We start from the raw sequence: 18,302 nt of genomic DNA on the forward strand, positions 1-18,302 counted from the left end.
GCCGCTAAAGCTTTGCTATATTACAACACCGTCGTCATTTTTTTTGCAGCGATTTCGATGAATTGTCGCAAAGGCTAATTTTTTTGTTATGGAAGTAAAAGTGGTGATATACTTTAATATGGTAATTTTTGGTGTTTTTCAAAACTGTGGAAGTACACAAATCCCTGGCATTGATTTCTGTACTTAAAATTTTTTAATTTTTTTTTTAACACAAATCCCAGGGACCGATTTGTGTACCAACACAAATCTCTGGCACCGATTTGTATACCTCTCACAAATCCCTGGCACCGATTTCTGCTTCTCTAGTTAAACGATCCCACATTTAAGTATAACACCCCAACAATCTACATTTAAGAAAAACACCACTACCACTCCAATATTAAAAATAAAAAATTCGCAAAATTTCTGTCGCTATTTGTCGAATTTGTCAATTATTTTCTTAATAATTATAACGTGTTTTCTTTATTTTATTAATTATTAATAATAATATTCTTTACTTTATATGTATTTATAACAGCCAATTAATCTTTTTTTTAAAAGTTACATGCTATAATGTCTATAGTTATGATGTCTATAAGGCTGTGTTTGTTTCTAAGAACAGGACAGGACAAGACATTAAGAACAGAATAGGACAAGACACTGATAGACAGAGATACAAAATTTTGTGTTCTTGTATTCTGTTTAGTAATAAACTATAATAAATTATGAAAATTCAATTTATTCTCATTTTTTTCATTCAAGAAATTTGAGATGAAAAATATAATAATAAAAAATATAATTATGAAAAATTAGCAAGAATAATGAAAGAAAAAATAAAAAATAAGTTGTGTCCCTTGTTAGTGTCTTCTTGTCCTTCCTGTCAGGATGGATATAAAATACACTAATTCAGTATCTCTGAACGCATTGTCTTTGTTCATGTCTCCTCTACCAAACACAATTTTGTGTCTCAGTGTCCTGTTCTTGTAAACAAACGCAGTCTAATAGTTATAAAATTTTAACACTTAAAAAATATTATTAAAACTAAAATAACACTTTTTTATTATTCAATAAATTTTTTATTTTAAAAATAAAAATAAAAAATTACTACCAAAATTAAAGAAATGTGATTTTAATTTTAGTAAAAACATTGCTAAAATCATATTAATCATCACCATAACCTCCATAGTCATAGACATGGTAGATATCTACCTCACTAAATATGTCTTGTTCTTAAAAGTCAGCTTGTAGTTTATTACCTTAGGATCTCTCAAGAGTCAAGAGATTGATTAGCCATGAAATAATGGAGCCATTGTTTTATTTTTTTAATCTTTCATCAGAGGATAGTTTTCTTTTTTATAATATGAATTTCAGTCCTGCTTGTCACCTAAGAATCTAATAATACAGAGTTTCTTTAAATTATAGGTAGAAATAGTTTCTAATAATAAAGCCTACAAAGTCAGCGATGTTGACGAACTAACAAAAATGTTAAAAATAAAGAAAAGGAAAAGCATGCATGTTGTCGTCAAGATTTTTGGCAACAAGCTATTTGTACATTGAATAATAAGGGTTTAATTAATTTTCACACACTATTATTAACATCAAATTGTTGCAATATCAACTAATCAATGCAAAAGAGATATATATAACGATTAACGAGCCCCTCTGTCCATAAGATTGAGATACCTGTAAAGAAATATTGCAATATAAATAATGCTGATACAATTAGTACAAGTATTTTTTGTAACTAAGTTGGTTTAAATTTAGCAAAAATTACTTATACAATGTAGGTGTAAATTACATATGAATCCCGCTAAGGAGTCAATGGAGTATTTATACAATGTGTACAATAGACTATTTAGAGTAATGCTAGGGGGTCAGCAATTTTTGTGATTGTTAGCCATCAACTAGCCATCAATGATAATTTGATGGTGTGAGATTGGTGTGAGATTTCATCCAATGGCTCACATTCCTCTGCTGGTTACATGCTGGCCAAAATTCAATAAAACTGCTGGCCCCCTAGACTTTTTCGACTATTTATTTGGTCTAATATGAGTTAAAAAATGAACATCTAGAGTAAAATACTACTAATTTCTCAAACACAATACACACATATTATCCAGAATAACCATCCGAGTACCAGGGATAATTCTGATATCCTACTGAATCGGACATTTCTAAACCCCCCATTGTACACATTGTACATATATTCCATTAACTCCCTATATTTCCTCGTTACATATTTATTGTAGTTTTTCTTTTATTTTTTTTTGTTCTCTTTTTCTTATTTTTATTCTTCTTATAAAATGAAACAAAAAGAATTATAAGAGAATAAAACAAAAAAAAGAGAAGAAAATAAATAGAGGAGGAAGAAAAAGAGGATAGGGTTATTTGGAAAAAAACATCAAACAGAAAAACAGCATTAAAATTTCTTAATTGTGACAAAAAAAATTTAATTAATTAAAAGTTATCAAAAATAAAAGTAGCCATAAAATATGTGACGCCAAAAAATTTTTAACTAATTAAAAGTTATTAGAAATAAAAATAAAATCGTAATATCTTAACCGCAACATATGGAATATTTTAACTATGACACATATTTTTTTTAAATAATTAAACGTTTTCAGAAATAAAAATGGCATTAAAATTTTTTAATCATGATATAAAAAATTTCTTAACCAAATAAAAATTGTAAAAAATAAAAATAACATAGAAATTTTTTAACTATAACATAAATTTTTTTAAACCATAACACAAAATGTGCAAAAATAAATTTATATTGGTCAAAATTTATAAAAACACAATTTCTTTTCATGATAACACAATGTTTATGATAATATATATTCTTTTCTTTTAGTTTTCATATCTAACTTTTATTTTATTAAATCTTTAAACTAATAATGAATATTTTATTCATGATATAAAAATTTAAATATTGCTGCTTGATTTTTTTTTCCTCCTCTCTTCTTGTTATTGTTCTTCTTGTTAATAATTGAATGGAACTATAATATATATCGACTTGTTGGTTTACTGAAGAGATAAAAGATTTATATCTATGTACACAATTTGTAGGATTTGATTGTGACTTACAGTTAATTAGAGAACGCTTTTTTGTTGGGTCAATGGTCACGTAAATTAAAGAAACAGAAAAACGTATCTACATGTTATTATTGGCCAGAAAGCATGCATGCCTTTCATAATAATAATTATATTCTTTTCTTCTTAATTAATTTCACTACCTTTCTTCAAACATGCAATGTTCGCTCATTGCATTGTCAAAATCCCTTTGGAATTTTGGACTTTCGAATAAGCCACCATAATACATTATCAATCAAACATAAAGTGACGTGAAATAAATGAATAAATAATAATAAATAATGAATCAGTTTGAAATAAAAAATAATGCTGATACCATATATTAAATTTAATTTTCATACACCCAGCATAAAAAAAATTATACAAACAATCAATAGTATATTATCACATCAATAAAAATAACTAATCTTTAGATATATTATTTAAAAAATTATCTAAATATATAAAACTAATTGAATAAATATATAAATTTTTTTATACTATAATTAAATATATCAAGATTAAATTCTATATTAATGCAAAATTGCACATTGCACCGACGACTGGATATCATCAGCTGCAAAAAATGTTAGTATTAAATATCATTATTTCCCAATAAATAATTTACAACTTTAATTTTAAAATATTAATTACTTAAAAGTTTAGTATATATTTAACAATTTAATATATTTGAATACAATTTATATCAAAATACGATGAATTTTGCATTATAAATATATCAAATTTATATAACGTGACAAATATATAGTTTAAAATGAAGGAATTAAAATCCAAGTGGGATAAAAAAAATAAATTTTTGTAAGGTTAATTATATACTACATTTTATTATTTATTGTTATAATTATATACATTTTTGTTCGTGATTTATAGTAATACCAAATCCTCTTTTTGGTGTCTAAAACTTTGACAATACTAAAAAAAAGAAAAGAAGAAATTTCTATATCATTATTGATTTGTGATATTATATACATTTGTGGTTTTTTGAAAAAAAAAAATTGAAAACAACAGGAGGTGGAAAACCAAGATTCTTTTAATTTAATATATGACTCATCACACTATGTTATACCTTCTATATTATATATGAAATTATATATCAACAATCATTGAATTGTTTACATTCATCATCACAGTCATGTTAATTATAAAATCATATAAAAAGTGAACGAATCTCTTCTGTTTTTTTTTTTTTTCAAAGATACGAATAAGACTAAAATTCATAACTTTTAAGTGAGTATGGAGAGACTATGCCATTTGAGCTATTACTCATTGGTGGCCTCTTCTGATCTTTTATTTTCACAAGAAATAAAGAAATATTATATATATGTTTAATTCCTCTACGAAATTGTTTATTTAATTTGTAGTTAGAACTTAGACAGTATATCATAATTTTTTAGGATATAAATTGATAAAAAAAAAAAAGCTTCTTGTATTCTTTTTTTTTCTTTTCTCCTCTATAAATAAAGAAGGCCAAAGTGGAAAGAATATTTCCCTTTTGAGTTTCATAAAGCAATTTGGCAACTTCTCTCTTCTTTTTTTTTTTTTATGGAATAAAAAAAATTGGGGCAACTTTTTAAATTTATGGTACAAAATTGTGCAACCTTTACCTTACCTGAGGAAAAGCTTAAACAAATAAACCAAAATTCTGAAAAACTTTATGGACTAAAAAGCAATAACAAAGGGAATAAGAGACAGCAAACCTCTTTCTAAGAAAGAAATCCAGAGAATCTCCTTTTAATTGAAAGGAAAATAAAAAAAGGATATAAAAGTTTTTTGTTTTTAAACATTTAGAATATAATGATGAACCGAGCAAAACATATATAATAAAACTTATCGGATGGCTCATTTAATTTAATGACTGATTCTCAAAATATTTAATTATTGAAAATTAAAATAAATAATAAATATTAGAGACTAAATTATGTTTTTATTTTATTAGAGAATAATTTATTTAAAAATTTTGGAACAATTTTTTTTTTAAATTAAAATCTAATTTGTCCGAAATAAATATCCATACCACTCAAATTTAAATTATATTGTCATCCATTTATAGTCAATACTTGCATGCTACAAGTAATTAAAATAATAGTTTTACATTATCATGCATACCAATGAAAACAATTTTGTAATAAACATTGTCATATAAATGACATTAGTCATTTTAACTTTAAATGAACTTACAACAAAACATATGATGAGAGCCTAAATAAGTACAAAAGAAACTAATAAGAAAAGGAAAAAAAAATAGATAATCTAATAATGTTGCTGCTGAGCTATAAATATAACTAAACATATGCATGTAAATTGAAGTGACATATTTATAATAATCACTTAATAAGAGAACTAAAAAAATTGCATGTGCGCATGCTAGCTAGGTACCAACAACTACAATGGCACAATGCACATTGCACTCCAACAACAACAGTAGTGGTCTCAATCTATCTCACATGTAATAATTAATTGTAGTAACTATAAATTTTATGTATCCAATTCAAATAAATCTTTATTATTATTATTATTATTATTATTATTATTGATCCAATGTATAAATCAGAATCATCACATTTTTCCAATTTAAAAGCCAAAATGCTACTAGCATATGAATATAGAGAACTCATGTGAGACTGATGAGAGAGCTTAAAAAATGAAAAATAGAAGTACATATTACCCATATATTTTCACATATATTTTCCCTTTTGCTTCTTATTTTTTGCTCTCCTACATAAACTACATACACATATCTTCGAGTAGGAAGAACATATTATTACTTATTAAAAATCAAAGTATATTTGGTCCAAGTGGTAAGTAGTCCTATATCATTTATATAAAACTAAAACATAGTTTAATTTTCTAATTGCTTTTTTTATGAACACATAAATTCTTAATTAAAATAAAATAATAAGAAGTTCTTGATCATTAAAAAAATAAAACACATAAATTCTTCTGTTGTTCTAAAGTTTAGAATTTAAAATTTTAATTAAAACTTTATATATGTTTATGAAAAATAGTCAATAAGGCTATGTTTATTTACGGACATGGAACACTGAGACAGAGATAAAGAAATACCAAATCGTGTATGAATAGAGACAGTGTCTAATAAATTAGTGTATTTTATTTTTATCCTAACAAAAAAAACATAAAAATACTAAAAAGAGACATAATTTATTTATTTTATTATTTTTATTAATTTTTTATAATTATATTTTTTTACTTTTTAAATAAAAAATGAAAATATAAATTAAAGTTTTATAATTTATTTTAATTTATTACTAAATAAAATATAAAAATTACTAATTTTTATATTTTTATCTTTTATATCTTATTCTCAATATTATATTTTATTATATTCTTAGAATCAAACTTAGGCGGACTTATTTATCCTTGCAAAAATTTAGATACCAGGCAAGCATTAAAAAAAAAAAGTTTAAAAATAAAAAAAGGGTCATGTGAAGGGTGGCTAATGGCTTTACCTCTTTGTACTAGTGTCCCACACATACCTTCCCTTCATGGTCTTATAAGTTAGCAACCAACAATGGAGGCTCTTAGATTAACCCCACCACTTTCAATTCACACAAATTCACCACCTTCAACCCCTCCATTCTTCACTAATGGTGGACCTCAATTTTTGGTCCCACACACATGGGGTCATATGCTTTTTTCCTTTTTATTTTATTCCTCCATCTCATTTATATTATATTATATGGTATGATATAAATTAAATGCCAATTTCAATTCGCCGTCTCAAATCTCCAATATATTGATCTTGATTTTCTTTTTGTTGTTTAATTGGGAAAAAGGTGAACTCGTTCGTTGGAAAGTTGAGTATTGAATTTCAAGTTTGCTACCTTTAATTTCTTTTTTCTTGTTTTAATAAGAAAAGAAAACATGTGATTTTAGTTAGAATGGATTTGTTATCTTTTATAGCCTCCTTCAATAATAGAAGAGGAAAAGAAACTAAAATATAAAAAAAAATTATTGATTTCGGTTTTATATACACCCACAAATTTTATAAAATAATTAGATAGAGGCAAATAATGCCACATTGTAATAATTGATGAAAATCATGTTGTCTTAACAAAACATTGGGATTTGGGAAGAACATGCAACATTTCATTGGGTTCCGAATTAATATTTTGCTAAGCCATGGCTGTATTCTGAAGAACATATATACAAAATTTTAAGATATGATTATATATATATATATATATATATATATATTCTCTGTTAGATTTTTCATTAATAATAACGTAATTTTTTTCCCCAAAAAATTAAACTAATAGTTTTCTAATATAAAGGGTCCGTTAATCTATCAGAATTTTAAAATTTGATTGTGTATGTACATTATGGACCAAAAACAAAAAAGAAAGGAAAAAAGAACGAAGAATATCTTATTTTTCATTTAGCTTTTTTTTTCATAAAATTCAAGAAGTGAAAAACAAATGTCAAATAAATCAGAATTATTTTATTTAATATATATTGTCAAGTTCTGATTTTTTTGTTTTCCTAGTATTATTAATATTTTTTAATCTTTTATCAAGACACAAGTTAACAAAATATAAATTTAATTACATATTTACATTGTGGAAACATGACACAAATCTCTAAAATATTCGATACTATATATAGAGCATTAGAGCCTAACCATTAAAGGGAAAAAGAAAAAGAAATTGTAAAAAAAAAAGGAACTAGTTTTGATGGTTGCCACGTCAAATGGCGTGTGGAAGCAGAAGGAAACCTGTACGGACAAGAGTGGACATACATAATACACTTAGACGATTCATTTCCCATTCCAAAATCCCTATAATCCCCCTCAAAAAATAAAATGAAGTAAATTAACGTTTTAATGTACTTGTGAAATTTTTTCTATTTGATGCTTATAATAATAATAATAATAATAATAATAATAATAATAATAATAATAATAATAATAATAATAATAATAATATTAATAATAATAATTGTAAGGTAGGTGAAAATGGTTAGTATTTATACTCAAATTAACATGTCATGCCTTCTTAAGTTTTTATAGTAATAAAATATAAGCGTTTTCCTTTTTTTTTTCTAGTAAAATTTAAGGATTAAGCTCTTCTAAAATAAAAGAATTAGTAAAAAAAAATTTAAATTATTCTGTTAATTTTTATAATTTTATCAAATTTATAATTAAATTTTTATATAATTTTTTATTTTAATTAGATTCTTACACTATTTTTTTATTTTGTAATTAAGTCTTTTCGTATAAAAAATGTTAAAATTAACGAAATATACTTTTAGTTTGTGAAAAAGTATTTTGCTAATTCTAATATTTTTATATTAGTAAGAAATTAATTATAAAATTAAAAATAATATAAAAATTTAATTAAAAAAATATAAAAATATGATGTAAATTTGATAAAATTATAAGGATCAATAGAATAATTAAATTGTAGAAAAAATGATAATTATATTCTTGATTAAGATCATAAATTTTACATATGGTAAAAGATACAAATTTAATAATTATTAATTTATTATTTTATTGCTTTACAATATTTTTTTTACTTTAGAATATTTTTAAGGTTTTATTTTTATCTTTGTTATTCATTTTCTCTGTTAAATATAGTATTTGATGTGTCAAAAAATAGTAAATAAAAAAGTATTTGTTCTGTAATAATCAATCTCTTAATAATAAAATATTTTACAACAGAATAATCAAATTTTTGTTCTGATAAAATAATAAAATTCTCTTACATGGTTGTTAATTAAATTATTACTAGATATTATATTTGTACCACCTAGCCAGTAGCTAGCAAATATGTAGACAATTTGATTAAGACTTGAATTTGTTGTGGTGACAATTTTTATTTTTTTTTAAAATTAAATATAGTTGTAATTCTCCAAAGCCCATACACAGAACACAGAGAGACACAACATTAAAAATGAAGCACTCTCATATATAACTCATCTCCTAAACCTCCTTTTCATTCTTCTCTTCTCTTCTCTTCCATTATCATCTCCATGTCTCTCTAAAAAAACACACACACAACAAAAACAACCTTCACTCTTCAAACCTCATCATCATAAACACCATCTCGTTGTTCTTATAATCTCCATCATCTCGTCAACCGAGATTTCGGCCCAAAACACCATTGGACCATATATCTCGGATCACCAAAAAAAAACTTTCAAAATCTCGTTTCAAGTTTCAACCATTTCCATGGCGGCTGGTCCAACCGATCGAGCTGCTCCCGCGGCGGCGCCTCTCCACAACCACCTCCACTCTCCGCCGGCGGCTCCGCTCATCGTTCCGGACTCATTCGCCAAGGACGCCATCCTCGCATGGTTCCGCGGAGAATTCGCCGCCGCAAACGCCATCATCGACGCTCTCTGCGCTCACCTCGCGCAATTGAGCTCCGTCTCCGGAGACGACGGCCGTTACGATGCGTTGTTCTCCGCCGTCCACCGCCGTAGGCTCAACTGGATCCCGGTGCTCCAGATGCAGAAGTATCACTCCATTGCTGACGTGGCGCTTGAGCTGCGAAACGTCACCGACCGAGAGAAAAATATCGCCGGAGAAAACGCCGCCGGTGAGATCGCCGATGAGAAGGAGAAGATCGGAGAAGAAAAGGTGACGGAAATCGAAGAGAACGGTGGCGAACATAACGAAGAGTATGAATCTCCGAAGAGCGAAATCACTGATTCAGGTAATTTGCGACTTAAGGCTGCGTTTGGATATAAACTTAACTAATTCACTTTTGAAAAAAAAAAAAAGTGATTTTGCTTCTCAGTAAATAATAATAATAAGTGATTATTATTAATTATAGAAACGTGCTCATTATTATTAGAGTGTGAAAAAAAAACACACTTTATTTTTCAATGCCGTAGGAGATTTTCAAGTAATTCATTCGGTAGCTCCCGGTGGTGTGTTTTGAATTTTGATCAGTGATTTTTTTTCTTTTTTCTTTTTCTTTTTTTCATAAAAAAATCTTTAATTTTTTCTACTTTGCATATTGAATGAAAATTTTCACGGATTTTAAGTGTTGATTTTTCATTTTCTCTCGTGATTCTCATATTTCTTCCGGTTAGTTCTGTTTGGCTTTAAATAAAATGTCAGAAGATGATGGAGTGATTTTTCTTTTTTTTTTTGGTGAAAAGGTTTCTCTAATTTTTATTATTACAACTAACTTTTTTAGTTTAAGCAAAACGAAAGGGTAAAACTTTATGCATGTCCTTTTTAAAGACAAAACTTTTATTTGGTTATTTTTCTCGTTGATGCTTTTTTTTAATTATTTTTTAAAAAATATTACTGTTGTATATGTCTGCTTGCTCTACAGTTAAGAAATGGATTCAAACATCAGATCCAATTTTGTGAATTCTTTTTTAAAAATATTTGTTTATTGCTTTGAAGTCAAATTCTGTTGCGTAATCATAGTTAGTATAACATTTGGGGCCTATATCAAACTCTGATGACTGTTCCATTTCATGATTTAAGAATATGAAAATCATTATTATTGTTGTATTGAATGATTTTAATATTAATACAGATCATTGTATTAAACTAAATAAAAAGTAATTACACTTTGAGCATATAGACACTACCTTCGTAAAATAATTATTGAAGTGAGAATATTGATATAATCAATAATTAATATATTTAAACATAAATTATACTATTTATATCATTAATTTTGCCAACTTTTGCCAATGAGAAATCTAGAAGTACATCTCTTTAAGAAGCTTGATGTAAATAAATCCAACATTAATATTACTAAATTTAATAGAACTGATTAGCATATCTTTTGTAGGAAAGTATTCAACTATATTACTAAAAAAAGTAGTTTTATTAATTTCTTAAATTAAGTTAATGCCAAAAGGTATTCATAAATACAATGATGTTATATCTACTCATCATATTACTAAAATTTTCCATTTAATTGTTGATTGAGAGTGAAATTCACTTTTTCTCTTTACTAAAGTTTAAAAATTATATTACTTAGAATTATTAATGCTACAAATTAAATTATCATAACCAAAAGTAGAAAACCGTATGATTCAAAAGTGGGCTCTGTAAGCTGTGAGAACACCTATGCAACATGGAATGAGAAAGAGGTTGGTGGAGACCTTCGTTGTCAAGGTTAGTTAAGGGGGTGACACAGAAAAATGATAGGTGGAATATATAAAAATATTAATTTTATAATAAGAAAAAGAGAAAAATATAAAGAAATGTTATGTTACTGTTTTATTATAATATTTTTTGACATATTTTAAAACATTAATATATTATTTGAATATGTAACAGTAGTTTGATTTACTATAAAAAAATTATTTTGATTATTTTGTAATCAATATTAAGACCAAAATAATGAAAGAAAAGGTTAAAATAATTTAAGAAGTGATCTAGAAACATGTGCAATGATTTTTTATTACAAGGGGTGGGAAGGACCACTAGCAAGCGAATGCGTGACGTCATCGGAGGGTGGGTTTTGGGGTTGGTTAGTGTTGGTGGCGAGGGTTTTTGGGTTTTTGAGTTTTGGGTTTTGACCAATTCGGGTGGCAATCCCTATGACCTGTCCCAGTTGGAGGGTCAACTTTGTCTTTTTCTCTCTTCCTACTACTCTGGTGAGGGATCCAATGAATGCTTCATTCATTTGTCACTCAATTGCTGAATTATAAGCAATGAGCCACCCTCTTGAGATTTGGAATCCTGAGAGTAATAAAAACAACATAAATGTCCATCAGATGTAGTGTTTTTTCCGTTTTAATTTTTTTTAAGATATTAAAAATTCAATATATTTATATTGCTACTATACTTCAGCAGTTCATTTAGCTAACCTTCCTAACCAACTCTTCATACAACTTTTACGTAGATGTGTATAGACTGTATGGAAAAGCTTTTATTATTATTATTATTATTATTATTATTATTATTATTATTATTATTATTATTATTATTATTATTATCATTTTTTGCTTTGAAATCCACTTTACACTAGCCATGTAACTTTCACAAGGCTCATGGAGTTTTTATGGACCATTTAAGTTAAAAAAAAATTCATACGACCGTGCAAAATTACATGCAAATTGTGTGGAGAGTTGTTGGAAGGAATTGTACATATAGAAATTCTACTTGTCCTAGTAAATTTTGGGATAAGAAATCAAATTTTGAAAAGTAAAAATCTATTTTAAATATCAAATTTATTGAAAACTTGAATTATTTTTGGTAATTATTTCACCACCAAAAATACATATGTACTAAAACAATCAAAATGAAAAAAAAAATTCTGTTTCCAATGTCTCAATGTCTTGACTCTTGAATAGACCGAAAATATTGGGAATAAAACTACAAAAGTAATGAATATTTTATAACATATGAATCTTATATATAATGTCCTGTGTTGTTGTCTGTCTAACTCTTCAGAATATCACATTGCCAAAAAACATATAGGTGAATATAGAAACATGCTAGTGCAGCCGAATGCATTTTGTTAAGACAGTAGTCATGTGATGTTAACTTAACTACTGTTATCATGTGTTTGTTTTTGTAGCACTGCCTGCCCCCCTTGTTTTTTGGAAGTATTTTAATGTTCTAACATTGGTGTGGGGAAACCAAAGTAATGTTACTCACTTTGTTGAAGGACGGCAATAAAATGTTTCCTACCAGTCAAACATTCAAAAAAGTGTTTGTCAAATTGGTGAAATGATTAATGAGACAAAGATTTTGTTTGTAAATGTTTTTTTCAAAGTCCAAGTATATTGTTTCAATACTTAAATTCCTTTTTTTTTTTCCTTGTAAATTTTGTTAGACGTTTTCTTGATACTTTTGCATATTCAAATAATGTTACTCAATGGTTTTAAAGCTAACTCCTCTATGTTTGTGTGCATTAGCCATGGTTAATTTATAGTTTTAATATATATGGGAATGTGTTTCATTATAATGCTCTTTTGTTGAGTACTAAAATTTGCATCGATTTTTTATTTGTTCCTTGTGCAGGGTCTCAAGAAATGCAGGGAAGTTCAACGAACAATATTAACATATGTTCCAATCATGAAGAATGTGAAGGAAGATCATCACAGATCAAGTTAACTAAAGGTTTCTCAGCAAAGGAATCGGTGAAGGGGCACATGGTAAGTTACTTTCTTTCATTTCATCATCTTTTTTGTGTATAAACGACACAATTCATAAGAAACAGACAGCTGTTGCTCCATTGGTGACATGCTGAATGCATTGGCAGGTTAATGTTGTGAAAGGTTTGAAGTTATATGAAGATGTTTTCACTGATTCAGAACTTTGCAAGCTGACAGATTTTGTGAATGAGATCCATGCTGCCGGCCAGAATGGAGAACTCTCAGGTAAGACACCATTAACCTTTTTGTGTGTCTTGTTCTCATCATCTCATGTTCTGTTTCTTTATTTCATGCGGACTTCTATGTTTTCACTTTTTCTTTGGTGGTCAAGTATTAGTCAAAAGTTTGTACTTTAATTCTTTAATTCCTTCAGTTTATTGTTGCGGTTATATAATAATTTAAGATGTTTTGTTGTATGCATTTTTTCAAAGAGTGTTAACCTGTTGTTCTTGACTAAATGTAGGTGAAACCTTCATTCTATTCAACAAACAAGTGAAAGGAAACAAGAGAGAGCTGATTCAGCTGGGTGTTCCATTATTTGGACAGATAAAGGAGGACACAAAAAGTAAGAAAGGAAATTTTGTAAAAAAATATATAATAGGTTTTCTTTACATTGACAAAAATGTAATTTGGCCTCTATATTGATGCTGTGTAACCCTGTTTTTCTTTTTCTGCATTTTTGTTATCAGGCAATATAGAGCCAATTCCAGCACTTCTTGAACATGTCATTGATCACCTTATACAATGGAAGTTAATTCCAGAGTATAAAAGGCCAAATGGGTGTATCATCAACTTTTTTGAAGAGGTAAATGTTACCTCCTTTCCTTTCCCTCTTACTCCTCCTTTGAATAAGTAGGTACTACAATCATTTTAAGGCCATAATTGCTCTAGGAAAAAATACAGAGATACTGAGAAACACACACTTGTTTGCATAATAAGACAACACATAAAATATCTCCATCCTAGAGCAAAGTTTGTAAAGACAGAAATACAATTTTTTTTGCATTAATCAATAATGGCAGAGCCTTTTGCCAATGTGTATATGATTCTCCTTTTTTTTTAGGAGGAGTTTTCTCAGCCATTCCTGAAACCACCACATCTGGATCAACCTGTCTCCACTCTTGTTCTCTCTGAATCAACTATGGCTTTTGGGCGAATCCTTATGAGTGAAAATGATGGAAACTACAAGGGTCCACTCATGCTCTCATTGAAGATGGGGTACATATTAAAGAACTTAATACTCTTTGCAGTCCTAAAATCTTCCATTTATTAATTAAGATTCTAGTCACAATGCTGGATACAAAGGAAGAAGTACCTTCAACATTTATATGACAGCATGTAACTGTAAGTGAATAATGGGAAGTGCAAGCTTCGTAATCATAGAGGATGCATGCTACTGTATGTTGATAGACTTGTTATTGAATTAGACTGCTTCTCCTTCTTCTTCTTCTTCTTTCCAGTTTCTTGAATGACAGTACTACACAAGATTATCACTAGATAATAACTTACATTAGCAGAGTAGCATCTTGTTCTAAGCATCAAGGTCTACAATGGTAAATGGCTGAAAGCTTCTGATTGTTAAGGAGTGTGGTATGCATGTGTCAGTAACATTTGACTTCTGTCTATGGATTTTCATGCCTTATGGTTCGTTGAGCATTTGGTCCTGGTGCCATTCCTTTGTGCTGCTATGATTATCATTATTCTTAGAAAGTTAGAATCATCACTAGAAATGTAATTTTTTCCCATTTTTTCTTCTGCAACCTACTGTGTCTTGTGCAGTGAAATACTAAAGTTTGAAATGATCATATGAAGTACTATTTATGTTTTAAACTTATACTAGTATGGTTCAAGACAATTAACAATAATATGTGATTAGATGACTAAATAACTTAACATTGCAGGTCACTTCTGGTGATGAGAGGGAACAGTGCTGACATGGCAAGGCATGTGATGTGTCCATCTCCTAACAGAAGGGTCAGCATCACCTTCTTTAGAGTGAGGCCAGACTCAAACCAATCCCAATCACCAACCACTCCAACAATGACTGCAGGTGCAATGACCCTTTGGCAACCAAGCATTGCTAGCCCATATGGTGCTGCTATAACTGGTTATGATGGTATGGAAATGATGATGCCAAAATGGGGTATGATCCGTGCCCCGATGGTGATGCTAGCCGCTGCCCCTGTGCCCCCTATGGTATTGAACCCTCGCAAGCTTGCCGGTGGTGGTACCGGTGTTTTCTTGCCATGGAATGTGCCATCAAGAAAACCTCCAAAGCATCTTCCGCCGAGGGCACAAAAAGGAAGGCTTCTAGCTTTAAGTGCCCCACCAGTTGAACCACATATTGGTGAGTCCACTTCAGAGCCAAGCATAAGTGTTGAAGGATAGGAAGAGACAAGCTAAGTTTTTTGAAGCAGCCTTCAGCTTCAAAGTCCAGAGTAATGTGCATTCAAGAAAAAGGGCGTTGCTAATGCCTTAGCTCTTTGCTCTCTCTACACTTTGGATCATTTTCTTTTGTTGTACAAACTAGACATGCCTCAAGTGCAGCTAGAGAAGTTTGGTTAATTTTTCATTTTTTCCCCTTCACCCCTTTTAGCCCTTTTATTTCCACTAGAGTAGCGAGCAGTGGTGTCCAACACCTCTACTTTCTTTTTTTCTTTTTTCTTTTACTTCTTTTTGAGCTTCAGTAGAATAGTCAAGCTTTCATATTTGAAGAGTGTGAATTATCTCGAGGGTAGAATTTTGTAAGAATTATAAATTTAAGTCGATCATCTTTTTTTTTTAGACAAATCAAGCTATCACAGTCATGGATTCATGATCCTCTCTACTTTCTTGCTGTTGTTATATGTGCAGTATTGTATTAGGGTTGGTCTTCATCGTGTATTGCTTTAAAGACTGGATCCATCTATGATTCTCAGCTCTTGTAATTACATGTCGAAAATATTTTATTCAGGAAACGTTTTCAACATTACTAATACTCCCAGTGAATTTCTTACTTTGAATCATTATGTCCAATCCTGAGTTTGTTATATTTTATTATATACATGAATAACAGGCTTTGTTCAATAGAAATACTCAGCATACAAATATAGAATACAAAAAAAAAGAGAGCAAATATAAGGAAACTTACATATACATATTTGATATTTCTCTTGAGAAACGAACAGAAAGAATTAAATATTTCAAGCCTTAGCACTAGCAGCAGGCTCCTCATCTTCTTCTTCAATGTCCCAACTCAATTCCTCCTCTTCTTCTGCAGCACTAAGTCGCTTCCGCAAATCGATCTTACTAATGCTTGTACTACCACTCTGAGTTATTTTCTTTTCATCAATGCTACTAAGATCCTCAATCTCATCCCAACCAAGTTCCTCTTCCTCTTCTTCCTCCTGATGAAACAAGTGCTTACTTCCATCATTCTTATTTGAAGATTTCACATCATCAACCTTCTTCCTTTCCATTACCATTTTCTCATCAATCTTATTACTCCCAGCATTGTCCACTTCAAACTTTGGCACACCATCAACATTTCCTTCCTCAATAGTTTCCTTCACTCCACCATCGCCGCTACCCACCTTCCGAACACCTCCGGATCCGGATCCCTCAACAAACTCATCTACCCTGTTGCCAAGTTCCTTACTTTCCAACAAATTCTCTCTTTTCTCTGTCTTCAACCCTTCCTCATCTGAACTCTTTACCTCTTCCATATTCAATCTCGTTCTTCCTCTTTCATCTACACTTTCACCACCACCAACACTACCCTCGTGTTTAGCTTCAACCCCCTCAGTATTATTACCATTACCATCATCATTATCATCATCATCAACTTCCCAACTCAAATCCTCTTCTTCTTTGTTCATCCCCTTCACAATTCTAGCCCTAACATCATCCTCATCTTTCTTCAATCTAGAAACCTTATAATAATACCTTAACCAAAACACATCATGATCAACAATTTTGGGAACAACGTTCTTATAAACACCTTCCATTGCCTCATTCTCCTTCAAAAGCCTCTCCATTTCTTCATTCTTCGCATCAATGGAAAACCCTAATTTCCACTCGTTGAACTCTTCCAAATCCTCAGGTTCATCACAGTAAGTTCCAGCATCACCTTGAATATCACGAACCGCAGCATCAAATCTACTGAAGAAACGTCCACTTCTCTTCTGATCCGAATAATCGGATTGGTTATCTACGACTCGGATCGCATCCTTGCTTTTGGATATGATCTGAGACGTTCCTTTGGCCACGGTGGTTCCGAGCTCGTCGATGACGTGGCCAACGGAACCGTGAGCTACCTCGATCTCCTTCTTCAGTCCGGTTCCGAATTCGTGCAGGTCGCGGCGGTAGGTTTCGATTATTGATTCAGATTTAGAACTTAGGGTTTTGATCAGGTCGCCGAATTTCCACGCGCCGGTGGTGGTGGCGGAGGAGGAAGGGGAGGCTTGCGGTGGCGAGGGATTAGGATTGGGATCAGGATCCTCGGAGAATACCGATTTGAAGAAATTCATTGAAGGAATCTGCGGAAGAAAAGTGAGAAATTGGAGTCCGAAGTAACAAACAAGTCAGCTAGAAGAACTTCCAGCTAAGTGTTTTCAGTAGTCAACACAACCTTATTTATAGTCAAACTGAAATGTCAATTTCTTTTTTTTATTATTATTATTATTTGTGAAGGGTTAATGTATTAGAAAATTATTAAAATTGCATAACTCAAAACAATAATTTCATTATTTTGATGAAACAATTCTTCTTTTAGTAATTGTTATTTGTTACAAATTAAAAAATCATCAAAATGAAATTCAAATTATAAATGTTAGTTAATAGTTGAATACCATATTGTTGAAATCCTAAAAGACACAAAATTATTGGACAAATTTAAACTTTAAAATATAATTATTTACACTTTGAATTTAATTAATCTACTGATAATTTAAAATATTTTATATAATCATCAAGTTATATTTATTTTTTAAAAATTATTTATACGATTAATATAAAAAATAATTATTTTCAGTAAGATAACTATATATAATTAGATATGTGGTGGATTATAATTAAATTCTTAAATTTTAAAGTAGTAGTTATTCGTGGCCATTGTTTCAATGAAATTTTGTAAACTTTAAATTTATTTTTTA

General features: G+C 29.3%; 2 protein-coding genes across 2 annotated transcripts; one reads left to right on the forward strand and one right to left on the reverse strand.

Moving 5' to 3' along the window:
• Positions 1–9,018: 9,018 nt before the first annotated feature.
• On the forward strand, positions 9,019–16,119 carry LOC130960862 (RNA demethylase ALKBH10B-like). The gene is made up of 7 exons (XM_057886357.1): positions 9,019–9,749; positions 13,037–13,170; positions 13,278–13,395; positions 13,634–13,735; positions 13,860–13,975; positions 14,234–14,388; positions 15,072–16,119. The coding sequence occupies exons 1-7, from the start codon at positions 9,263–9,265 to the stop codon at positions 15,556–15,558; spliced, it is 1,599 nt and encodes a 532-aa protein (XP_057742340.1). The 5' UTR covers positions 9,019–9,262; the 3' UTR covers positions 15,559–16,119.
• Positions 16,120–16,264: 145 nt separating this feature from the next.
• Positions 16,265–17,742, reverse strand: LOC130960863 (uncharacterized). Its single transcript, XM_057886358.1, has one exon. It carries the CDS (start codon positions 17,676–17,678, stop codon positions 16,353–16,355), a length of 1,326 nt encoding a protein of 441 aa, XP_057742341.1. The 5' UTR covers positions 17,679–17,742; the 3' UTR covers positions 16,265–16,352.
• Positions 17,743–18,302: the final 560 nt, after the last annotated feature.

The sequence above is a fragment of the Arachis stenosperma genome, chromosome 2 (assembly GCF_014773155.1).
Source record: "Arachis stenosperma cultivar V10309 chromosome 2, arast.V10309.gnm1.PFL2, whole genome shotgun sequence".
Taxonomy (NCBI): Eukaryota; Viridiplantae; Streptophyta; class Magnoliopsida; order Fabales; family Fabaceae; genus Arachis; species Arachis stenosperma.

Bases quoted from the DNA above. Each gene is read 5' to 3' on its own strand.
- LOC130960862 (XM_057886357.1), top strand. From the start codon at position 9,263: ATGGCGGCTGGTCCAACCGATCGAGCTGCTCCCGCGGCGGCGCCTCTC. The intron at 13,736-13,859 runs GTAAGAAAGGAA...TTTTGTTATCAG, and splicing joins GATAAAGGAGGACACAAAAA to GCAATATAGAGCCAATTCCA. The intron at 14,389-15,071 runs GTACATATTAAA...TTAACATTGCAG, and splicing joins ATGCTCTCATTGAAGATGGG to GTCACTTCTGGTGATGAGAG.
- LOC130960863 (XM_057886358.1), bottom strand. From the start codon at position 17,678: ATGAATTTCTTCAAATCGGTATTCTCCGAGGATCCTGATCCCAATCCT.